General features: G+C 47.1%; 2 protein-coding genes across 4 annotated transcripts; one reads left to right on the forward strand and one right to left on the reverse strand.

Moving 5' to 3' along the window:
* Positions 1–1,929: 1,929 nt before the first annotated feature.
* DDIT3 (DNA damage inducible transcript 3) lies at positions 1,930–6,142 on the forward strand. Of its 2 annotated transcripts, XM_023734541.1 has the most exons (4): positions 1,930–2,063; positions 4,562–4,609; positions 5,318–5,475; positions 5,559–6,142. In XM_023734541.1, exons 3-4 carry the CDS (start codon positions 5,338–5,340, stop codon positions 5,925–5,927), a joined length of 507 nt encoding a protein of 168 aa, XP_023590309.1. In that variant the 5' UTR covers positions 1,930–2,063; positions 4,562–4,609; positions 5,318–5,337; the 3' UTR covers positions 5,928–6,142. The 2 variants fall into 2 exon arrangements, with proteins under 2 accessions (XP_023590309.1, XP_023590308.1); XM_023734540.1 differs by lacking the exon at positions 1,930–2,063 and having other exon boundaries at positions 2,894–4,609.
* Positions 6,079–22,016, reverse strand: MARS1 (methionyl-tRNA synthetase 1). 2 transcript variants are annotated; one of them, XM_023734539.1, is made up of 22 exons: positions 21,680–21,860; positions 20,579–20,669; positions 20,312–20,390; positions 20,099–20,233; positions 19,688–19,763; positions 19,260–19,432; positions 18,991–19,097; positions 17,744–17,860; positions 17,394–17,597; positions 16,196–16,397; positions 14,385–14,459; positions 10,036–10,206; positions 9,772–9,867; positions 9,513–9,630; positions 8,918–9,131; positions 8,000–8,131; positions 7,791–7,895; positions 7,513–7,699; positions 6,756–6,827; positions 6,584–6,607; positions 6,407–6,499; positions 6,079–6,302 (listed from the first exon to the last, which is right to left on the reverse strand). In XM_023734539.1, exons 1-22 carry the CDS (start codon positions 21,786–21,788, stop codon positions 6,156–6,158), a joined length of 2,727 nt encoding a protein of 908 aa, XP_023590307.1. In that variant the 5' UTR covers positions 21,789–21,860; the 3' UTR covers positions 6,079–6,155. The 2 variants fall into 2 exon arrangements, with proteins under 2 accessions (XP_023590307.1, XP_004379937.2); XM_004379880.2 differs by lacking the exon at positions 6,584–6,607 and having other exon boundaries at positions 21,680–22,016.
* Between the last annotated feature and the right edge of the window lie 3,206 nt (positions 22,017–25,222).

Consider the following 25,222-nt stretch of genomic DNA (forward strand, 5'->3'; position numbering starts at 1 on the left):
GACGGGAGAGGGGCGGGGTCGGGCCCCCGCCCAGTGGACAGCGACGAGCCAACAGGAGGGGCGGCAGTGCGCATGCGGGAGCGCGCCTACCCCTCCCCCACAACCCCCCCATTAATCCCCAAGAGAACAAACACCCCACGCGGCCCCCCTTCCCCCATGCTCCGCGGAAGGATCTGCGCCTCTTCCCAGGCCACCGGTGGGCCAATCCCCGCCCTCCCCGGGGACGGGCCCCTTCCAAAACCACAATCTGCTGAGGAGCCTAGAATGCCAGGTCCGGGAGGGGCCAGCCCCAAAAGATGAAAGTCGCGACTTGCCCTGTCCCGCCCCAAAGGCTTCCCGGGTAGTGTGCTGGGACTTGACCCGCCTCCCCAGGTCAACATGTCACAACACAACCTCGGCCTGTCAAGTCACATGACCTCTGCCTGTCACTGACAACCTGGTCTGTCTTTGGGCCAGGAGAGACCATCTGGTCCAGCCCATGCCCACCCCTATTTACAGAAGGGGAAATGGACATCTGGAGAGACAGAGCGGCTTGGCCAAGAACCTGTCACTGCCACACCACCACCTAGGCCTGCCATCCAGTCACAGCCTGCCTTGTGACAGTTTCTAATTAGACAAACTCTGGCTGCCCCCATGAGGGTATGACAGGATATGTAACAGGCCACCACACGGCCTCTGTTTTCTATTTAATGGCACAAGAAAAATACCTTGCATTTTGCGTGGTGCTTTTTACTTTTGTTCAAACCACCTCCAAGTTCATAGTTCTCTCACTTTACCTTCACAACTCATTATCTTTAGTTTACAAACAAGAACAGTAATGCACAGAGAGATTAGCTGGCTGGTCTAAGATCCCTGGACAAGTGAGAGGCAGCTGAGGCTGGAATCTGGGCTCCTGACATCCCAGTCCAGGGCAGTCATGCGCTCAAGTACACTCGCATGTCCCAAAGCTCTACTGTAGGTCACAACTCCAAACACTATCGGGGCAGGAGCCTGTGTCCTGCTCCTAACAGCAGTGGAGATCACAGGACTTGCTGTTCTGCATTGTGAAAAGGGCAGGTCTTGGTCTTTGGTGACGGGCACAAGAGCGTCTTGGGGGAAGATATGTGGGAAAACCACTGAGAATCGGGTGCACTGGGCAAAGAACACGAATTCTGGCATGTTGAGGGTTCATCAGAAACTACAAAGTCAAGGGTGCTCTCCTGAGAGAAGCTGAAAATGACTACCAAAGAGATTCAAGTATACCACCCCTTTTGGGGGGAGTTCGAGGGCTAAAAGAGGAGATCCCTTTAAGAAAATCCTACTAAGTGGATGAAGACTTTCAAAGGAGGGAAGTTCAAAAGGCCTAACGTGCCCATTAGCTGGGAGAGGCCCAAGGAAAATGAAGATCCCTTACGGAAGAAGTAAAACGGGCGCTAAAGCTAGGTCGGCTGAACAACAGCGCGTGAGAGAGACAAGCTACAGTGAGGCTTCACACACGCAGAACAGTCCACGGGCACCGATGGGCAGCCCCTGTTGATAGCCGTTGGGGCCGTTGGGTTCCAGGAGCTGGCGCCCCGCCCTCTCCTCTCCCCTCTCCACTCCCCACCTCACGCACCACCCACCACCCACCACCCTCGTTGTTCCCTGCGCTTGCGCGCACAGACCCCGTTTGCCAAACATTGCATCATCCCCGCCCCCTTCCCTCCCCTCCCCCCTCCAGCACTCCTCTCCGCGCGCGCGCATGACTCACCCACCGCCTCCACGAAGTCTCGTGACCCTATGCCACTTCCGGGTCCAACACTACGTCGACCCCCAAGAGGGAGGGAGCGAAGGGGGCGGTTCCGCGGGGGTCTCCTGAATGGCGGATGTAGGGAGTGAGGCGGGGCCAACGCCGGCGTGCCGTTTTCTGATTGGTAGGCTTTTGGATCCCGCCCCTGAGAGGAGGGCAAGGCCACGTTAAAAGATCCCGGCTCGGCTCCCTGCCGAGGTTAGAGGTTTGAGTTTGAGGCTCGGAGCAGATAATGTTGAAGATGAACGGGTGGCAGCGACAGAGCCAAAATCAGAGCCGGAATCTGAGAAGAAAGGTGAGTACTGCCTCCCCACCTACCCTTTACCCTCCTATCCTCGAGGAGTTGTCCTCTCAAAGTTGGAGCATCCGCTCTTTAGGATGTGGCCCCACCCCCTCCACCGTGAAGTTAGTGACCTCCGCAGGAGGAATGCAAAGAATCCTTTATTTTGTAGGGTGCTTACAGACCTCTCTTCCTTCGAACGACGTCACCCTACTCCTGTCTGGATCACGGGCCTTGTTCTGTGCCGTTGGGCGAAGGGGCACTGGCGGCCCTCGGGAGACTCATTATTTCCGGTTGCTGATCCTAGGCCTCTTAGTAAGGCCTGCCAGTGGGAGGCGGGGCAACTGTACACACCCCCGCGCCGAGAAGCCTGGGCGACCATGGCTCCTGCCGCCGCCACCACCGCTGCTGTTTCGCCACCAGCGGCCCAACCCCACCCCCAGTCCCGTCCCAGCTGCATCTTGGGGCCAGCTGGGCTACGGCTCCATCGGTGTCTGGGACTCCTGGAGCCGCCACCTTAAGGAGAACTTTAAGGAAACTTGACACAAGCCTCTGGCAGAAGGAGTGCAGATAGACAGGGAGAGGAGATGGGTTTTCCCTTCCCTCCAGAGGACCCTGGGCTTCCTGTAGAAGAGAGCAGCCTGGATCTCATAAGTGTGGGAAACAGTTTGGGGTCTCCCCAATGTATTGTTCTTTCCCTGGGATTGGCCCCTGCCTCCCCCCACCCCCAACCAATCTCTTTGTAACCATTGCATCAGGCCAGCCCCCTGTTGGGCACTGCAGCTCTCTGGCCTAGCGCTCCACTGCTGATGAAAGTCACAGTCACGTCCCACGCACTGGAAGGCAAAGGAGGGTTCCCCAGGGAGGACAGCCCTACAGAGAAACGATCAGGGTGATATTGCATCTCCAGTCCTCAGGGATAGGCAACGAAGGCTCTTCTTTTGGGCTTAGTCTTCCATTGCCTGTAAGAGAGAAGGAGTCTCTGGGTGGTACAGACGGTTAACATGCTCGTCTGCTAACCTAAAGGTTGGAGGTTCCAGTTCACCCTGAGGGTGCCACAGAAGAAAGGCCTGATGACCTGAAAAATCAACCATTGAAAGCCCAACCGTACAGGGTCACCATGAGTCAGAATCCACTGGATGGCAACTGGTGTCTTATCATAGAGATTGGAGGGAATTTACCTATTCGTTTTTGACAAATACTAAAAAGTACCTACCATGTGCCAGGCACAGTTTCGAGCCCAGGGCACATCAGTGAAAAAGAGAAGGAAAAAAAATATCTCTGCTCTTATAGAGCTTAACATTTTAGTGGGAGGCACACAGTTAACTGAAGTGCCATGGAAAAACTAAAGGAGGGAAGGGAATAGAGAATGCTCAGGGTGGGAGTTACAGTTTTACTTAGGGTGGTCAGGGATTACCGCACTAAGGTGAAAGACCTAAAGGAGGTGAGGCAAGGAGCTATGCAAATTATCTGGGAGGAAGAGTTTCCAGAAGGAAGAGCAAGGATAGAGGCCCTAAGGTGGGAACATACCTGGTGTCTTTAGGGAACAAAAGAAAGCCAGTTGGATGGATTAGAGTGAGCAAGAGGGAGAGAAGTAGATGAGGAGAAAAATTACAGTCAGGAGGAGCAGATTATGTAGGGCCTTGTAAGCCATTTTAAAGATTTTAGCCTTTAGTATGAATGAAATAGGAAGTCATTGGTGAGTTTGACAGAGCCTGGCTTAAGTTTTAAAAGGCTCACTCTGGCAGCTGTATTGTTGAATAGGCTTGGGAAGAGGTGGCAAGAGCAGAAATTGGGAAACCTTCTGCAGTAATCCAGGGGAAAGATGATGGTAACTTCATCTAGATTGGAAACAATGGAAATGGTGAGAAGTGTTCAGATTCTGGATTTTTTTGAAGGTTAAGAAATTTTGCTGATGGTTTGGATTGGATTATGGGGTTTGAGAGGAGTCATGGACGATACCAGTGTTTGGTTTAAGCAACTGGGACTGTCATTTACTGACATGAGGAAGATCTTCAAAGAGGAAGATAACCAGGAGTTTGGCTTTGAACATATTAAGTCTGCTATGCCTGTTAGACATCCAAAAGGAGATGGCAAGTAGGCAGTTAGATAGCTGAGTTGGAGGTTCCAGGAGAGGTCCAGACTGGAAGTGTACATTTGGAGGATGTCAGTGTGGGAATGGAGCTAAGAAAATGCCACTTGACATGTTCCCTTCCCTGTGGTCCAGTCCTTACCCTGGCAAGTTTTAGGCCTCCTTGAATTTAGAGAAAGCTGAGTTGGCCAGGGCTTTGTAATTCTGTAATCAGGATTACAAATATCAGCAACTAAAAATAAAAGAAGTTGGGCTCTTCTTTGTTCTTGGAAATGGCTGCAGAGACTGTTAACTATCCAGAACTGCTCCCATACTCTCCAAGAAAGGAAGTAAGGAAGGAATAGGAGGTGGGAGATGAAAGTAAAGCAACCTGTCCTCTCCCGTCTAAAAATGGCTAACATTTATCCTTGTTCCCCCACAGTGTTCCAGAAGGAAGTGTATCTTCATACATCACCACACCTGAAAACAGGTAAACTTAATGAACTCTTTCCAAGACGAAGTCGTAAGAGATGCTGCTTAGTCTTGCTTTGCCTAAGAAGTTATGAAAAGAAAAGGTGGGGGGAAAGGGTTTGAATTTGAGCAAACTTTTGCTGTCAGGCCATGTTCATCCTGGCCTGCCCCTCACAAAGTGACAAAATCAGTATTCTTAGAGCTGTCCTCGTTGAAAGCTGGCTGAGTGAGCAGTCAGCCCCAACAAAGACAAACCTCAGTTCCCTTCAAGATTAGACTGGCCCAAAGGACTGTCTGCCCAAGTTGACCACACTGAAGGAGCACAAGTGGTCTGGTAACTGCCCCTGGAAACTACCAATGGGGGGTTCCCAGGGAAGCTGAGAACTTTTACTAGGATCCCATAAGAACATATATCCAGGCATTTTGTTTCTTCCAGTGCTGGGCGAAAGCAGGGAGGGAATATTAGTATATACCAGCGCTTGGCAAATTTTCAAGAGCCAGATAGTAAATAATTTCAGTCATGAAGTTTCTGTCACAACTATTCATCTCTGCAGTTACAGCACAAAAGCAATCATAAACAATGTGTAAATGAATGTGGTTGTGTTCCTGTAATATTTACAGAACAGGCAGGAGGCCACAGTTTGCTAACCTCTGGTATAGACTGTTTTGACTACTTTGTGGAGATTGTTCTCCCCACCCCCACTGTCCTAAATATGTACTTTTCCAGAGCCTGACCCAACAGCAGAGATGGAAGCTGAGTCATTGTCTTTCTCCTTTGGGACACTGTCCAGCTGGGAGCTAGAAGCTTGGTATGAGGACCTACAGGAGGTCCTGTCCTCAGATGAAAGTGGGGGCACGCATGTCTCACCCCCGGCAAACGAGAAGGTAAGAATGCTAGGCCTAAAGCTAGGGAGGGATGTTGTTCTTCTTAACTAACATCGACTCCACCTTTCCTCATTTCCTTGAAGGAAGAATCAAAAACTTTCACCACTCTTGACCCTGCCTGTCTGGCTTGGCTGACTGAGGAGCCAGGACCAGCAGAGGTTACAAGCAGCTCCCAGAGCCCTCAGTCTCCAGATTCCAGTCGGAGCTCCCTGGCTCAGGAGGAAGAAGAGGAAGACCAAAGAAGACCAAGGAAGCGGAAACAGAGTGGCCAGTCCCAGGCTCGGGCTGGGAAGCAACGCCTGAAGGAGAAAGAACAGGAGAACGAGAGGAAAGTGGCACAGCTAGCAGAAGAGAACGAACGGCTGAAGCAGGAAATTGAGCGCCTGACCAGGGAAGTAGAGGCGACTCGCCGAGCTCTGATTGACCGAATGGTTAACCTACACCAAGCATGAACAATTGGGACCATCACTTCCCCCACAGGCCGTTACCTGCCTTTCCCAAAAGTGGCTACTGACCACCTCTCACCAGTGCCAATGTGACCCTCAACCCCTCATATTCAGTAAGGGGGAAGGTTTGGGGTAGACAAAAGGAAAGGGTCTCAGCTTTGTATATAGAGATTGTATATTTATTTATTACGGTCCGTATCCATTAAAGGGACTTTCTGTGACCCGTATTCTTTTTCATTTTTTCTTCTTGCCTTTAGGGGGATCAAGGGGTTTCCCCTCAGCTAGAGCCAACTGCTTCTTTAGCTCCAAAAGTTTAGCCACCTCTGCAGCCACCTGGTGGTTGTCTGCGTTTTGTGCTTTCAGTTCTCGGACAATGTTGCCCTAAGAGAAGGGGATTGGGAGGAATAACAACAGTGAGATCAGGAAAGGACTGACTTAGGACACAGTTTTTTCCAATCTCCCACAGGGCTTACTATTCTTCCTACCTGTTTTGTCACTTCATCCATCAGCATCTGTATCTGCTGTGGCCCAGCTGCTGTAACAGTCTCTACAACTGCTGGCTTGGGGGAAGTTTTTGCCTGGAGAAGTACAAGAGTTAGCTCTCCCTACCGTAAAATATCCCCCAAACTCCAGTTTTACACAACATCTCAGAAAGTGATTACCTTTAATTCCAAGGGCTCTTCTAGCTAAGATAGGAAAGAAAAACTATTAAGTGAGGAAGCAGCAGGGCCAAAAGATGGAAAGCACGATGAGTGAGGACTACTTAGAGACACTAAGGAGATGACACTGTGGCTGCTGCTGGGTGAGGAAGAGTATGGTCTTCAGTTTTCTCACCTGGCCCCCTCCGAAGCGCTGCCTCAAACTTTCAATCTGGTCATTTTCCAATTTTTGGAACAAAGGACTGACCTATGCAGAGAAAAAAGAATGCCTGGTCATTCACTGATTTGGTATAAGCTTTACAAGGCTATAAAGGGGGTCTCCCCAACCCCAATCTCTTGATGTTTAGGAACCCTAAATAGGGTTAGAAGAAACGTGGGCATAATATTGAGCAAATAGTGTACAGATTTTTGTATGAGTAATTGACTTGAGCTGTAAACTTTCACCTAACGCACAATAAAATACAGACACAATGAGCAAAGAGCTGTTGACTTCAGCCAAGAATTCAGAAACACACTGGCATTTGTTACGAAAGCCAAAAGTATTAATAGAGTCAAAGATAGTGTAGGGATGTACTTTATCATCATCTTGTGGCAAAGAGGAAAGAGCTACCCTATGCTCTCCCTACCTGCTGCCTGTTAGCATCATGGAGACCAAGTGACCATGGTGTTTGTTCAGACATCTACTGTATACCACTTGGTTTTATGTGCCAGGTACTAGGTTTAGGCATGATAAACAATGAGGCTATACGAGCTACAGATAACTCTGGATTTTAGATCTGACACAAGCCTAAGTGCAGAGTTGAGGGGAGTAGAGAGAGTTCAGAGAATAGTGTGAGTCCCAAAACTATAGAGAGATGTTAGGTCTTCTCTGACCCCACCCCAAAGGTAGGAATTTTAGGAGAGGCTGGCTCTTCCAATTCCCAGGGACCTACTGTGCCAATCTGGTGTCCTGCTGGTAAGGTACACAGGAAATTTTTGGGCAGGATACTGCAGGCTGGAGGTGGGAGCTGCAGCTGGTCCTGGATGGTGGCACTAACTGTTGGCATGTAAGGCTGGAGCATGACAGACAGCAAGGCAGCTATATTCACTGCCAAGCCTGTCACTGTGCCTGCCCGCTGCCTGGGGAAGAAGGGATACCAGTCAGGACGTCCAGGAGGACACAGCCTACTTGCCACTTGATCCCTGTAGCCAACCCTATCCCCTTATGTACCTGTCAGCCTCGCTGCCTTTAATCCGCTTCCAGGGCTCATTCACCTGAATGTACTGGTTGCCATGGCGAGATATGGTGAGAATACTGCGTAAGGCATCCCGGATCCTGGGAAGGGATGAGGCAGGCCAAGGTATAAGGTCCTAGTATAAGGCTCTCAACATGCCAGCAGATCATTGAGATGAGAGAGAGGAAAGGTCCAGGTTACTTACCGAACCTTCTCTAGCAGCTGGTGATAGTGCTGGAGCTCCAGAGTGACGTGGGCCACAAGGCGCTGATCATCCAGCATAAGCACCATCTCTGGCACACAGCCCCCAAAAAACTTAGACACAAACATCGCAGCTCTTGATGGTGGGGGAGAAAATAAGGACAGTTACTGCCCATTCTCCTTAGACAAATTTGACCCAATTTCCACCATTCTACATTTTCTCAGGATCCCTGCCCAGAACTGACACCTCCTGGCTCCCTCAGGCTGGAAGGTAAAGCTTAACAAATTAACTCTTTATTTTTCCCCTAAGAATATGACTCTACATATAACAGACACTTTACATAAAGCCATCCCTTTTACTTAAAGACTTGATAAAGTTAAGCAACTGTTCATTTTATTTTTAATTCAATACTTGGAACAATCAAGGTAAAATACATTATGTGTTCCCTTGCTATCAAATGAATACAGTAAGGACTATCTAAGTGTGGTTAACGACCAAGCCTGAAAGGGTAAATGGCGGGACTGAGCTAAAGGCCTAGGAGGGAGGGACTGAAGTGAGGTATGAAGAATTCTAAACTATAGAGGATATTTCTTTAGACTGCAGGATAGCTGAGATAGGGACCAATAGTGGAATGTGAGCCCAAAGTAACAAAAACTCTGGAGAATGCAGAAGCCTCCTACTCCTACATCAAGATAACACCTTTCTTCAGCTAAACTCTTCATGTGAATTTTGTTGCTAGGACTCTTCAGAAGTCTACAGGTGAACTCTGTGGCTATGTGCTAGAAATCAACTCTCCACATGGTCTTCCCCATCCCTCATGCCCTCCTGCACACCTACTAGCTCTCTGCATCCTCACCCCCAGGAGCAGAGTAGGTACCATTACAGCTCATCTGCTGACTCTGACCCCTCACCAAGTCCCACCTGTTGATAAAGTTGCCAAGGTTGTTCAGCAGCTCGGAATTATTCTTCAGTAGCATATCTGTCCAGGAGAAGGCACTGTCCTGGCCTTCAGGCCGAATGTACAGCAGATAGAAGCGCCAGATGTCAGCAGGGATCCCTGTGTCTTGGGCCATGTCTCCAAACACTCCCACACCCCGGCTCTTAGAGAATTTCCCATCCTCGTAGTTCAGGTACTCTGAATAGGGAAGAATGAGATCATCTGCTCCAGTCACATCCTTCCCCTTTCTGATCCACTAACTCCTTTCCTCTCCCTCAACCTCCACCAACTATGGGCACGATTTCTCCTTGAGAGGCTGGCCTGTACAGGACTCCGTGTCCCTTCCTCTCCATTCCAGCCTTTTACCCTTTGCTTGTACCCATTACATTACAAAGTTTTACACTTCTGCTTTCTTCAGTTTCCTGTTTCTTTTTTTCTGGATTGAATTCTCATGTTCTAATTATTTCCTATTTCATCTCAACTCCCAACTCCAGTCCTAGTACCCCTCCAGGATCTCCTTCCAGGACTGCCTCAGACCTCATCCCTAGAAATATCCCCATCTCCAGTCCTGCACGGTACCTGTAGCAATTAGGTGGCTGACCAAGGTGTAGCTGTCCTCAGTTCCTAGGGCTGTACAAGGGAAGACTAAGCCGTGGAAGGGAACATTGTCTTTGGCCATGAACTGATATAGGTCCACCTAAAGGAATAGGGACACAGGGAGAGAGATCTCCTGAGATCATCTTCAAAGGCTCAAGAAAGACCAGATAACCAACCCTAATCCCCAGTATCCCCACTCCGCACACATACCCTCCTCATAGGCTAACCAAGAATTGCTCACTTGCTCTGGGTTCTTCCACCATCTCTCCCACTGGTCTGTGTAGTTGGCTGTGATAGACAGGTAGCCAATAGTGGCATCAAACCAGACATAGAATACCTTGGAAGATCAGAAGGAGGGAAAGACAGTAGGATGAAGAAACACAAAAAAACTCACCAACCCAGTCTCAGGCTGAAACAAGATCTAATGAACAGACCCTGCTAGCCCAGAGTCTCAACCCCAAGGCTGAATGATTTGGGATATGAATAAAGGTTAGAGGGTTTTTACCTTGTCCTCAAAACCTTCTAAGGGCACAGGGGTACCCCATTTGAGATCCCGTGTTATACAGCGTGGCTTGAGTCCATCCCGAAGCCAAGAACGAATGATGAACCGGGCATTGGGCGTCCAGTTACTGCCAGCCAGTGTCTTCCCCAACCACTCCTCTAGTCGATTTTCTAGCTGGGATAGGCAGAGAAAGACAGAGCGCTGATTTAGGACAGTACCACACATGGTTTGCACAAGGGTAAATAGATACAACTTTTTAAGAATAGAGTTTGGCAATATATAATTAAAATTAAAAGACTCACATACTTTGACATAGCAATTCTACTTCTAGGAATTTATTCCAAAAAAATTTATTCAACAGAAATAGACAACAGTATAGAGATGTACTTAGAAAGAAGTGCAGTTTGTCATAGCAAAAAACTGAAAGTAACTTCCATGTTCAATACGGATTAAAAAAATATGTATCAATACAATAAAATATTTATATGGCTATTAAAAAGAATGAGATAGACCTACATGTATTAATATGAAAACATCTCTCAGATACGTTATTACATAAAGCAAAATGCAAAACAGTAATATGTGAGTCATATTATGATAAAAATAAAATAAAAACCAATATACAGGTTAATAATCCAACCTGTTGTCATAGAGTTGATTCTGACTCATGGCAACCCCATATGTTACAGAACAGAACTACTCCATAGGGTTTTCTTGGCTTTAATCTTTACAGAAGGAGCCCTGGTGGTGCAGTGGTTAAGTACTCAGCTGCTAACCAAAAGCTTGGCAGTTCAAACCTACCAGCATCTCCCCAGAAGAAAGATGTGGCAGTCTGCTTCCGTAAAGATTCACAGCCTTGGAAACCCTATAGGGCAGTTCTACTCTGTCCTATAGGGTCGCTACAAGTTGGAATCGACTCGACAGCAGTGGGTTTGTTTTGTTTTTTTCTGGAATCTTCATGAAAGCACTTTACCAGGCCTTTCCTCTAGGATCTGCTGGGTGGGTCTGAACCAGCAATCTTTAGGTTAATAGCCAACTGCAAACCCCTTGAGCCACTCAGGCTCCTATACAGGTTACCACAAGCCAAGAAAAAAATTTGAAGAACGAATATATATCAGCACTTCTACCTGTTATACTACGTATTTCTATCCAAAATTTATAAAAAACAAGCTTGTATCATTTTTCTAAGCTGAAAATCAAAGATAAACCCTATTTTATTTTATTGTGCTTTAAGTGAAAGTTTACAACTCAAGTTAGTTTCTCATACAAAAATTTATACACACATCGTTATGTGACTCTAGTTGCTCTCCCTATACTATGACAGCACGCTCCTCCCTTCTGCCCCGGCTTTCCTGTGTCCATTCAACTAGCTCCTGACCCTCTGCCTTCTCACCTCACCTCCAGACAGAAGCTGCCCATTTAGCCTCATGGATCTACTTGAACTAAGAAGCACACTCTTCACGAGGATCATTTTATGTCTTATAGTCCAGTCTAATCTCTGTCTGAAGAGTTGGCTTTGGGAATGGTTTTAGTTTGGGGTTAACACAGAATCCAGGGGCCATGTCTTCAGGGCTTCCTCCAGTCTCGGTCAGACCATTAAGTCTGGTCTTTTTACTAGAATTTGAGTTCTGCACCTCACTTTTCTCCTGCTCCGTCAGTGACTCTCTTTCTGAAGGAATGGTTTATGTTGATGTTGTTGTTCGCTCCCACCGAGTCAGCCACCGACCCGTGTCAGCCTATGCATGACAGAAGGAAACGCTCACTGGTCCTGCGCCATTTCCATGATCAGTTACAGACTGGACTGTTTTGATCCACAGGGTTTTTGCTGGCCGATTTTTGGAAGTAGATTGCCAGGCCTTTCTTCCCAATCCACCTTAGTCTGGAAGCTCCACTGAAACCTGTTTAGCATCATAGCAACATGCAAGCCCCCACTGGCAGATGGGTGGTAGCTGTGCGGTAGATCCACATAAATATTATACTGCTGTTGATAAAGGAATGGTGCAAGCTTTTGAAACCTGACCATACACTCTACTGGTGAAGGCACACTCCAACACTGCTGGTGGGAATGCAACATGGTACAACCTGTATTGAGGAAAATTTGGCAATAACCTACATATGCATTTACCCTTGACCCAGCAAGGGATCACTTTTAAGGAATTTATCCTGAAGATACACTTCCAACAATACAAAAATACATGTACATAAGGTTATTCACTGCAGCATTATATGCAACTGCAAAATACTGAAAACACCTAAAGGTCTAACAAGGAATTGGTTGAATCAGCTACAGTGCCTACACAGAATGGAGTGTGGAACCGTTAAAAAAAAATGAGGATGATCTGTATGAACGGAAATGACTGTCAGAACATACTGTGAAAATATATCCATTAAATAAAAAAAGCAAAATGCAAGAGTATATATACAGTATGCTACTTTTTGCTTAAGAAAGAAGGGGAAATAAAAAAACCTATACATACCTGCTTATCTTTACAAAAATTAACACAGGAAGGATAAATCAGACAACATTGAAGCCAATCACCTACAGAAGGTGAGAGGGGATGAGAGTGAAATGGGCAGGGGAAGAAGTGACACTTCTCTATGCCACTTTGTATGGTTTCAGTTTTTAGAAGCATATTGATGTTTTACATACTCAAAAAGAAAATTAACAAGGATGAGTGGGGAAAAAAACACCCTAAAACTAAAAGCAAACGAACCAAACTTATTAACTTATTTCAGTAACATAGCTGCACCGTTATGGACTGAATTATGTCCCCCCAAAGTATGTGTTGTAAATCCAACCTCTATGCCTGTGGTTATAATACCATTTGGGAATGGGTTGTCTTTATTATGTTAATGAGGCAGGATTAGTGCAGGGTTTATCTTGAATCAATCTCTTTTGAGATATAAAAGAGATTAAACAAGTGAGCAGAGCAGAGATGAGGGAAGAGAGATGCCAAGCCACATGAAGACTGCCCAGGAGCAGAAACTAAGAGACCAGGACCTTCCTCCAGAGCCGGCAGAGAGAGAAAGCCTTCCCCTAGAGCTGGCACCCTGAATTTGGACTTCTAGCCTCCTAAACTGGAGAAAATAAATTTGTTAAAGCTGCCCACTTGTGGTATTTCTGTTAAGTAGCAGCACTAGTTAACTAAGACACTGCTCTAAGGGGGAAAAAACTAATTCAAGTAAATTCTCAAAACATTATTTGACTGCATACCCTTAGTCGGGGGCTTGGGGGAGAAGGGAGGGGTGGGACAGCCAACAAGTCCTAAACTGTTGTAAGTAAATTTTTTTTGTAATGGTGTGGGTGAAGCAATTTTTAAATTACTTAGGTGTATTGCGGGATTGAGCAAATAAGTAAATTTGCTAATAACACTACTGGCAACCAGAGTTCTCACTGTGGAAGAAAGGAAACATAACATGGAGTGAGGGAAACCCAGGCCCTCTCGCCAGCAGTATTTACTCATTCTCCTTTGCCTCTACGGAGAAATGTTCTACACATATAAAAGCATTTTTATGTCTTTTTTCCCCCTTAATACAAATTAGATCATTGCATTTACACTGTTTTGCCACCTGTTTTCTTTTACTATAATGTGTCTTGATCAATTTTCCACTTTAGTAGATCTGCCTTTTTTTTTCTTTCCTTTTTTAGCTTTTTGTTTGGCAAAAAGTTCAAGCTCACAAAAAAGTTGCACGAATAGTACAAAGAACCCCCATGAACCCATTACCCAGATTCACCAATTGTTAAGATTTTGCTCCATCTGCTTTAGCATGTTCTTTCTCCCTCTCTCATGCACACACTCTCTCTACAATTGTTGTCGTTGTTAGATTTTGACTCACAGCAACCCTATGTTACAGAGCAGAACTGCCCCATAGGGTTTTCTTGGCTGTAATCCTTACAGGAGTAGATCACCAGGTCTTTCTCCCACAGAGCCGCTGGGTGGTTCTGAACTGCCAAGCAGCTGAGCGCTTAACCGTTGTGCCACCAGGGCACCTTCTCTCTACAATAAACCCAAAACCAAACCCGCTGCCATCGAGTCAATTCCAACTCACAGTGACACTACAGAACAGAGTAAAACTGCCCCCATAAGTTTTCCAAGGCCGTAATCTTTAAGGATGCAGACTGCCACATCTTTCTCTCACACAGCAACTGGTGGGTTAGAACCGCCTACCTTTCTGTTAGCAGCCAAGCATTTCACCACTGTACCACCAGGGCTCTCTCTCTACAACAAGCATGTGTAATTTTTAAACGAACATTTAAAACATTTGACAGTGATATGATGTTGGTATTGGTGACTGGAGCAGGGGGAGCCGAAGAGGCTGCCCAGACTAGGCTGAGGGAAAGGTCTACCTACCTTAGGCATGTCCAGAAACAGGTGTTGGGAGGATTTCACCACAGGGCACGATCGGCAGACTTTACACTGAGGCTTCTGTGAAGGGAGGGTCAAGAGACAGGGTAAACTAGGGTAGGATATTCGGGATCAGAAGTGCAGGCCTGTGGGAGCTGTCCAGGCAAGAAGAGGCAGACAGGGATGAGCTCCCTGGTATGCCATCTAGCTTAGCTTCATGCTCACGCCCAGCCACCTCCTCACCACCTGGGTCTTCCCTGAACTTGGAGGCTCAGGTCTGCACTCTCTAACTTCATTTGTTCCTCAGTTTCACATCTCTGTCCTATCACGCCAAAGAGGAGGAAAAAGCATTCTCAGCGTAAGCTAGGTACACAGCACTGCACTATATACTTAGTTGTGTGAGGGGAGGAAGGAGTTATGAAAGGGAAGACACAGTGCCTGTCCTTGAGGAAGCTGCAATCAAGTTAGGGAGAGATGGCTGGCATGAGAAACAAGTACAGACCTTTACCAAACAAAATGTCAAGAAATACTTACTTGTGTGATACAAATATATAAACACTGAAGGGTTAGGGCTAAAGGAGACTTAGGTGGGGCTAATCAACAAAATCTTCCAGTGAGTTTTGATCTGGGTTTTTGAAGGTGAGACACTAACTCTTCTTGGGTCCTCTCCTGCTGAACTCCACATGCCTATATCCAACTTCTGCTTGAATGTCAAATCGGCATCTCAAGCTTAACAAAACCAGACAGTATTACTACACTCTGCCTGAAAGCCTGTTCTTCTCCTAGTCTTCCCCATCTCAGTAAATGGTACTACCTTCCACACAGCTGCTCAGAGCCAAAAGCTTAGAATTAAGCTCTTTCTTCACCAACCCCTTCCCCAACTTTCAGTCCATTCAACTCTATAAAGTCTACCTCCAAAATATATCTCATATCCTTCTATTTTTTCCCCATTTCTACTGCTACTAACCCAGTCCAAGCCACCATCATCCCATTTCTGGACTACTACCACCTTTTCTCTTGCTTCCCCCCAATCCATTTTCCACAGAGTAGTTTGCCATTAAACTAGAATAAAATCTAAACTCCTTCAATGACTTACAAGGCTCTGGTATTCTGGCTTCTGTCTGCCTCTCTGACTTCATCACAAACCTCTCTCACTGGCCTTCTTTTCAATTCCACCTTTTCTGCTCTTTGCTGCCTCAGGGCCTTTGCATTTCCTGGTCCTTCTGCTTGAAACACTCTTAACCCCACTTATCACCAGGTTTGTTCCTGCTCATTCTTCAGTTAAACCCTCAGTTCTGAGAGGCCTACCCTAATCACCTAACTTAAACTCTTCTTCCAGAAGTCACTCTGTACGGCCGTTTATTCTATTATTTCCTTGTTTACTGTTGGTCTCCTCCCCTCACTAGCTAAAAATTTGTCTTGTTCACCACTATATCCCCAGCACGTGGAATCTGACTGGGCTAATGTGAGATTATTGGATAAATGAATGAATAAACATGGACTAGCAGAAGAAACAGGGTATTTATGGAAGAGAGAAGGATCTAAACAAAGGCAGATCAAGTAGTCTGGAGCAAGAGCAATGGGTAGGGAAGTATAAATTCAACTTGTCTATTTCCTGGCACAGTGCTAAGCACACAGTAAGTGTGCAGTAAGTATCTGTTAAATGAATTGAATGATGAGTTGTTAATATGGAGTAGAAATGGCCACTGGTGAAAGGTCTTGAATACTAAATTAAAAATCCTGAATGGGATGAGACTGGGAGCCCCTTGAGAATAGGAATTGCCTCCTTCCTGGCTCCCATGATGCTCTCCTCTCACCTTGAGCTCAATGGCATTGATGAGCTTGCCACACTTATCACACTGGTCACCCCGGGCCTCCTCGTAGCCACAGAAGGGACACACGCCCTCCACAAAGCGGTCAGCCAGGAAGCGGGAACAATGCTCGCATCGCAGTTGCTCCACAGTATCTTGCAGCACAAAACCGCGTGCCAACAACTGCTGGAAGATGGCCTGGGTGATTCTGGCAGGGTGAGCAAGGGATACGTGAGTGACAGATCAGAGGGAACAGTGCACCCCAACCTCCTACCGCTCCAACTAGGGATCCAAGCTCATTTAGTCCAAGCTCCAAAGAAATCAGGCAGAGGGCCCTCAAGGCAAAGGCCATTAGCTCCTCTTCAGGGAATTTTACTGGAAGAGCCCAGCCCCCTACTCATATTCCCCAACTGCCTAAATAATCTCTTTCCTCAACACTTGAGAATTTATTTTTGTTGAATTCAAACTTACATATTTTGTATTCATTATTAACAAAAACGTCCAAAAGGATAGCTCTGTTTGTTCTGACATGTCCTAACAATTAAAATCAATCAGACCAAGTTCTAAACCACACAGCAGTGTCAGCCGGCAGACTGTCTACTATGTAGAGTTTTTATAAGGATGGATATCAGGCAGAGGAATTAGTATATTTATTATAAATGCACATAGGAATAGGAAGGAATGCCTTAAGACTCCGTGGCAGCCAGGGAGAAGGAAGGTGGTAGAAGAAAGGTAGATGCTTCCCATGAGCCTAAGTCCTGTCTCTTCCCTCCCTCAACTGCTCCTTCAGCCCCTGGTCAGGCTTCTGCACACAATGAATCACTTCAGAAATGCTCACTGCCTGGAATAAAATTCAGGGCAATAGTCAGATCCTCAGTGCAGGAGAGGAGTCGCTGGGTGGTGCAAATGGTTAATGCATTCAGCTGCTAACCAAAAGGTTGATGGTTTGAGTCCACCCAGAGGCACCTTGGAAGAAAGGCCTGGCGATCTGCTTCTAAAAAAATCAGCCATTGAAAACTCTATGGAGCACAGTTCTATTCTGACACATACGGCATCACCATTGTTGGAATCGACTTGATGACAACTACTATGTTTAGGGGAAGTTCCTAGATAGTCACTCTGGTTCCTTCTGTCATAAGGACATTCTCATGGCCTCAGCCCTGGCCATCATCCCCACTTCTGCCTCTATCCACAGAAAACCTACTTGGTCTGCTGTGGAGTGGTGGTGCGACCAAAAACATCAAACGAGATATTGAACCAGCGGTAGATGTCGGCATGGATGGCATGGTACTTGTCGCAGATCTCCTTGGGGGTTAGACCCTCCTCCATAGCCTTGGTCTCTGTCGCTGTACCATACTCATCTGTCCCACACAAATAGAGGGTGTTCCACTGGCGGAGGCGGGAGTACCTGGAAGGGAATTTGGTGATCATAGGGGGCCCTGTCTCAGCTGCTCGCTTGTCCCCAGGATCCCTCCAGCTCCTACTCTCAAGGTATCTATTCCCTCAGAGCCCACCCAACCCTTAGAAGATCTCTCCCCTAGCAGCTGGCTCCACCTGGCAAAGACGTCTGCACTGAGCACACAACCAATGATGTTTCCAAGGTGGGGGACATTGTTGACATAAGGGAGGGCACTGGTGATGAGCACGTTCTTCTCCCCAGCCACAGGCAACCTAGTAGGGAAGGAGGAAAAGACCACTAAGAAAGATACAAGGGTCGTGAAGCTAGATTCAAAAGTGCACAAAACACCAAGACACAGATTCGTTCTACAGCCAAAGGCTCATGTGCATTATCTGTAAGTATCCTGAAGTCTTTCCTCACATGAACTGTCTTTCCCACAGGACCATAAGACTGCCCTACAGTTCCAAGTACAGGGCCTGGCCTACAGTGAGCAAACTTCATCTACTGCTACTAAGAAGCCTCATTCCAACACTGATCTCTGTCCCTCTTCATTATCGTGACTACTTGTTTTCCATTAGCTCATTCTTAGGCTCAAACTTCCTGGGTAGTGACAAAACTCTCCCTAGGCTATGTCCAGTTGCCAACACTCTCACTACTCCTCGGACTCAAATGTCACCCAAGAACACTTTCCCAGTGCTGACCTCTCCCCTTCTTCCAAGTTGCTATGTTAGTATTACTTCTAGTCACTATCTGAAACTCTTACAGCTTGTCACCTCATTTACACGTGTCACCCTTCCTTCTGTACTCCTTAATTCTTCTCCCCTAATAGCATGTCTGTTATTTCCTCATGGCCTAACTGAAACCAGCAGGCTCCGCCTATTGCTCCACAGCCACCCACTCTCCCCAGAATACCCTACCAGGGTCATTCCTAATCATGCCACCCAACCTGCTGTCTGAAGTCACTCAGTCAAGTACTCCTTTTTCAGGCTCCATTACCCCTGACAGCTCAGCCGTACACATGCTGTATCCACCCTCACCTCCTTGGCAAGGACACCTCCCCAGCACTCCTTTCCTCTTTCTGCCCACCTGTTATCATCGCTCCCCGTCATCCACCATGCCCTTCAATCTTGGGCATCCTGAGAGTTCACTGATTCCCTCCTAACAAGGAAACAGATGATTCTCTCACACTGACTTCACCCCTTCTTCCCAGATGCTGCTATATACCCCAATTAGCTGTCCCATCCACTTCCTGGAACATTTCACAGCTGATTTCCCCACAAAGATCTCACTCATTTCTCCTGCATTCATTGGCTTTTCTCCCCATAACTGAATACTATGATATTTCTGTAAGTCAGAAATTTCCACTTAAGAAACCATGCCCCACTCCTCTGTGTCCACTCACACTGGATTTTTCTGGGGCTGAAGTGGGGGTAAGCTTCCCAGGCCCTTCTCCCAAGCAGTGACAACCATGGCAATCTCCTCCTCAGACAGGGTAGTCAGTTCCTCTTCCTACAAAGAATGGATAGAATCCCTTATTAGATGAGGAAACCCTCTCCTTGCTCTCCAATAACTGAAAAAGTTAGTGACCATGCTCAAAGGCCCTCCCCTAGCCACCTCCTGCCTCAGGCACCAAGCTTCTGTCTGTGAAGAGACCCCTCTGCTGTTCCAAACCTCAGGCTCATTGCTGACCGACCTCCCCTCAGGGGGTCTGGGCTGCGGCTGTTTCTGGAGGTAGGGCCGGAGGGCCAGGGCACCCTGCTGCTTCAGCACAGTCTCTGCAGCTCGCTGACATGGTTCCTGGGTGCTCAGTGTCTGGAACCAGCTGCGCAGGGCACCCAGTTCCTCTGTGGGCATAAGAGCAAAGAGGGAATCAGCAAGCATGGGGGCCTGGAAGGGGCAGGCAGGAGCAGACCTCCTCCTCTTCTTCATGAGGTTTCTCCAGTCACCTTCTCTAGTTCCCCAGCCATCTTTCTGCCACAGTTCCCCTGCCAAGCTGTACTTCAAAATGAAAATTCAGTATCCTACTGCCCATTCTGTAACCCCCTACACTAAGCTCCCAGGGTTGGGGGTAGGAGTGAAGTGATATGCATAGTTCTCACCAGGAAGGTAGGCTGGGTCTTGGAGTAATGGGTATAGTGCTCCCCACAAAACAATGTCAGCTAATGATTCTGTCTCCTTTGTTGGGAAAAGAAAAGGTACACAGATGAGACGCTCAGTTTCTTTCCGATGGTAATAATACCTAACGTTCACTGAGCATTTCTACGTATCAAGTACTGTGCTAAACACTTTACATTATCTCACGTAATCCTCATCATAGCCCAACAAGGTGAGTACTGATATTATCCCCATTTCACAAATGAAAAAACTGAGGATTGGAGAGATTAAGTAATTTGTCAAGGTTACACTGCTAATAAGTGGCACTTTCGGCATCTGAACACTCTGGATACAGTCCTCTCTTAATTCTCACACCAGACAGCCTTCCCCAACCCCGAATTCAAGGTCCAACTCACCCCCGTCAGAAAAGGACAGCTCTGATGATTCAAGCTGTGGTCAATGTGAGTCAAGGCTCTCCGAACGGGGCCAAGAACATCTTCACCCTTCTTGCCTTGAATCACTAAATAGTACAGGGCAGCAGACAAAGCTGGCTAAAATGTGGGGGGCACAGGTCAGGATGGCCATGAAGAACAAGGGCCTGCCTGCCACCCCCCATGTCTCAGTCCCACCTGCAGCTCCATTGCTTCCCATTCCAGCCACTGGTTGGTGAGGTCATCTTGCTCCCAGCCAGATAACAGAAAGAAGTATCTGCTCAGGGAGAGAGCCAAAAAACATAGAATTAGAGGGACTCATTTGGCCAGCCCACTCCAGGATCATCCCTTCTCACCCCATAGTCAAACAGTGGTTGCTAATAAGCCCACACAAAGGACAGTGAGCCCTGACTTTATTCAGCCCTCTCCCCACACCTGTAGGCCCACCCAAGGACCAGTACTGACCTGCAGATTGCACTGGTGGAGAAGAGGTAGTTGCCACTATCCAGTTGCAAGACAGGGACCTTCGGCCCAGTCAGGAATGGGACCACACACTCTGATGTAGGAGAGGGAAAAGGGTGAAAAACAGGGAAAAGGAAAAAAATGCTTTTTGTCAACTTAGAGGGACCATCTTACATTGTTATGGAAAAGCAGAAGAAGGACAGGCAGTATCAATCCAGAGGTTCCCAGATAGGACCACTGAAAGGGGGCGGGTCTAGAATGAGCTGGAGAGGCCAGCAGGTGTTCAGCTGAGACTGCCAGCTGGAAATAACAGATGGGGATTGCAGGGAGGAGGGGGTGGCATTGGGATAGTGCTGCAGCCAAGAAGCGGAACAACTGAACATAACTAGGATATCTTGAAAATGATCTGAGATGATCGTGGAAGAACAAAACTACAGGACTGAACAAAATAAACACTTAAGAGTCGTCAGATGGTTGTCTGGGAATAAGAGGTAAGCCAAAATGAGTATGTATGTGCGTTTTAGGAAGGGAGAGGAGCTTCCTAAGAAAAACAAAAGGGTGCAGGGGGTTGTCATGCAAGTGTCTACAGAGTGAAAGGTGTGCCTGGCAGGTGAGGGAGAAAGGTGGAACGGGGGCCAGGGTTCACTGCAAGATGAAAGAAAGGAGGCTGGAGGTGAGTGAAGGGTATACTGAGGATAATTAAGGGGAGTGACTGATGAGAATGCAGCGCTGCTGGCGCAGTGGTTAAAGCGCTCGGCTGCTAACCATACGGTCAACGGTTCGAACCCACCAGCTGCTCGCTTTGCGGGAAAGATGTGGCAGTCGGCTTCCGTAAAGATTTAAAGCCTTGGAAACCCTACAGGGCAGTTCTACTCTGTCCTATATGGTCGCTAAGAGTCGGAATCGACTCGATGGCCATGGATTTTTGGACCGATGAGAGATGTACCTGGGAGGGAAAAGGGTGACCAAGGACAATGGGGGAGGAGGTCGACAGGGGTGCGTGATGGGGAACGGGAATTTGGCGAAGGCAACTGTGGGATGAACGTCGGGGTGTGTTAGGTCCCTCCCTCCTCATTCACCGCCCACCAGCATCAGGCCGAGTACCTTCAGGGCCGACAGTGCTGATGAGCAGCTCCGCTCTTTCCCGCGCCCTGCGGGCCGCGGCCAGCACGGACAAAGTGCCCGGTGCGCCCTCGCTCACGAACAGTCTCATCTCGCCGCGCACCCCACGCTGATGCAAGCGGAACCGGTTTCCCACCTCGGAGTTGAGCGGCCGCTGCAAGGCACACCGGGAAATCGAGTACTGAATGAAGTTCCGCGCACCACTCCCGGAAAGCTGACTATTTCTCCCATCATGCAACGGTAGAACACCGGAAAAGACTATCATCGAGACGGAGAGGCTGTAGACGCAGTGCTAGAGCGGCAGTTTTTTTGCTGGGTGGGGCCGAGATGTTTACCTTTAGTGTCGGGAGACCTTTCGTGCAGCCAGAGGGCGGAGACGGAAACCACAGCTTCTCTCGTCCTGTCGCGGGCGAAGATGAAGTGGCGCTGTCGTGACAGCGGCAACTCGCAATGGCCGACTCTTGATTCAAGTTCATAGGAGTCAGAATTTTAGATTTGGAAGTTACGATAAGCTTATGTTGGTGACAACCTGGAAATTAGTGTGGATATCCTGTCGATCAAAAAGAATGTGACTGGTTAATTAAAATATTGATTTAATACCAGTCTGCACCTCATATGCAGCTAGACATTTCCCCAGGCTTGTGTAGGCTCATTAAAGGGGGGAGGGGAGATGTGTAGGGCCGACTGAAGGGAAATAAGAAAGCTAAGAGTTTGGCGATGAGTATGTATTATGCAAGGAAGTGCATATCAGTAATTAAGAACGGGATCCTTCTTATTCATCTTTGTATCCTTGGCTGGTATGCAAATAAATATAAGTACCTACTTTAAGAATAGTTAATATCCATATACTTTCATGCTAGGCACTTGTTCTAAGCACTTTACGTACACATTGTTTACTCCTCAAAAAAAAAAAAAAAAAAAGGGTGTTCTGGGCCTTTTGAAACTAGATTTTAAGAAGCCTTGCAGCTTCCACCCAAGCTTCTTGGAACACTCTGGCGCCCGGAGAGTGCTGTGCTGGAGAGGCCTCGTGCAGACATTCCAGTCAACAGCTCCAGCCTATCCCATCTTTCCAGCCATCCCCATCAAGGTGCCAAACGTGAGTGAAGCCCTCCAGACCAGTCCATCTGCCTGATATCACCCAGTGACCCTAGTTAATGCCACATGGAACAGAAGAATCACCCACTGATTCCTACTCAGATGTCTGCCCATAAAATTGTGAGCTGTAATAAAATGGTGGTTGTTTAACAAAAAAAAAACAAAACTATGAAGTAGGTTCTCTCATTCCCATTTAACAGATTAGAGAATTGAGACACAGAGAGGTTACTTGGTACCAGGAACTGTGCAAAGTGTTGAAGATACACTTATCAACAAAACAGATATGGGCTTCTGCCCTGGTGGAACTCACAGAAAGTCAGATGGAAAGTCAAAATCAAATAAATAATTTTTAAAGTGTGATGAATTATGATGGGGAAAGCTTGCTATGGTAGCTCCTAGCCAGGTCTTCTACCTGACTCTAAGGAGTCAAGAGAGGCCTTCTTGTGCAAGTGACATTTCAACTGAGATCTGAATCATGAGTAAGTTAGCCAGGTTAAGATTGGTGGGAGTGGGAAGGGGAAATGTCTCAGGCAGACGAACCAGCATATGCAAAGGATCAGAGATCTCAATGCACTTTAGGAATGTGAAGAATTACAGTGTTGCTGGAGTGTGGAGTTTGTAGTGGGGAGTGTGAAAAGCTTAGGCTACAGAGGGAAGTCTCTGTAAGCCACATTGTAAAATTTGGACTTTAGTCTTAGGACAATGAGAAGCTTTTGAAAAGTTTAAGTCACTAGAGTGGCAGGGATATATTTTATTTGTGGTTAGAAAGATCATTCTGCTGCCAGGAACGGACTGGAGGGGAGCAGAACTATATGCAAGGACATTAGTAAGGTGGTTATATCGTCCAGTCTAAAGAGGGTGGTGTTGTGAGGATAAAAAGTAGATAGATTGGAAAGATATAAATTGTAGTACTAAGTAATCAATTGAATGCAGATGGTGAGGAAACAAGAGAAATTAAGGTTCGCTGCCAGATTTCTGGCATGGGCAATTGGGCATACCCTCTATGTGCTCCAACAGACAATAGTACTTCCCCAATCATAGTGATTATCACACTGTATTTTAATTGTTAAAGAGGGCAGGGACCATATGTGTCATCCTAATTTACAATGCCTAACACAGTTCCTGGAGCCCTGGTGGCACAGTGATTAAGAGCTCCGCTGCTAACCAAAAGGTCTGCAGTTCAAATCCACCAGACGCTCCTTGGAAACCCTATGGGGCAGTTCTACTCTGTCCTGTAGGGTCACTGTGAGTTGGAATCAACTCGACAGCCACGGGTTTAACACAGTTCCTGCCTGACACATATGGTAGTAAGCACTGAATCAATACTTATTGAATTTAAATTTGACTAAATAGTGGTACTAGAAGAGAAGCCGGTTTGTGGTGGAGTTCAGTTTAGAACGTGTTGAGTATGAGGTACCTGTGAGATACCCAAATGAGATTTTCAGTGGACAGGGGATTAGACTGGAGCACCAAAGAAAGATCTGGACTGGAGATATGGGACTCAGCAGCATACAGAGGTCATTTGAGCTGAAGAGGAAATGAGAATATCCATGGAGGGCGTGTAGAGTACAAAGGGCAGAAGATCTAAAGACAAACCCCTGAAGTTTAAGGAACAGGCAGAGGAAGGTCCTTTATGGAACAGAAAAGGAGCTGCTAGAAAGGTAGGAGGGACACCTCCTGTTTGTAAAAAGGAGAGAGAAGTCAGTTGTGTTGGCTGCTGCTGAGATGTCATGCAGCATAAGGACTGCAAAGTGTATATGCAAGGTTGGGGTGACCTTAGTGAACAGTAGAGGAGTGAGAGAATATGGAGGCCCCTGTGTGTAGGCAACCCTTTCAAGAAGTTTGAGAGTTCCAAGAGGCAGAGAAAGATAGGGTGATGGTTGTTGTTGCTGTTGTTAGGTCCCATCGAGTCCATTCCGACTCATAGCGACCCTATGTGCACCTGAACCAAACACTGCCCAGTCCTGCGCCATCCTTGCAATCGTTGTTATGCTTGAGCCCATTGTCTCAGCCCCTGCGTCAGTCCATCTTGTTGACAGTCCTCCTCTTTTTTGCTGACCCTCTACTTTACCAAGCATGATGTCCTTCTCCAGGGACTGATCCCTCCTGATAACATATCCAAAGTATGTGAGAAGTAGTCTCGCCATCTTTGCTTCTAAGGAGCATTCTGGTGGTACTTCTTCTAAGACAGATTTGTTCGGTCTTTTGGCAGTCCGTGGTATATTCAGTATTCTTCACCAACACCACAGTTCAAAGGTGTCGATTCTTCTTTGGTCTTCCTTATTCATCATTCAGCTTTTGCATTCACATGAGGCGATCGAAAACACCATGGCTTGGGTCAGGTGCACATTGGTCTTCAAGGTGACATCTTTGCCTTTTAACACTTTAAAGACGTCTTTTGCAGCAGATTTGCCCGATGCATTGCATCAT

This window comes from Trichechus manatus, unplaced genomic scaffold (genome assembly GCF_000243295.1).
Source record: "Trichechus manatus latirostris isolate Lorelei unplaced genomic scaffold, TriManLat1.0 scaffold00069, whole genome shotgun sequence".
NCBI classification, from domain to species: Eukaryota; Metazoa; Chordata; class Mammalia; order Sirenia; family Trichechidae; genus Trichechus; species Trichechus manatus.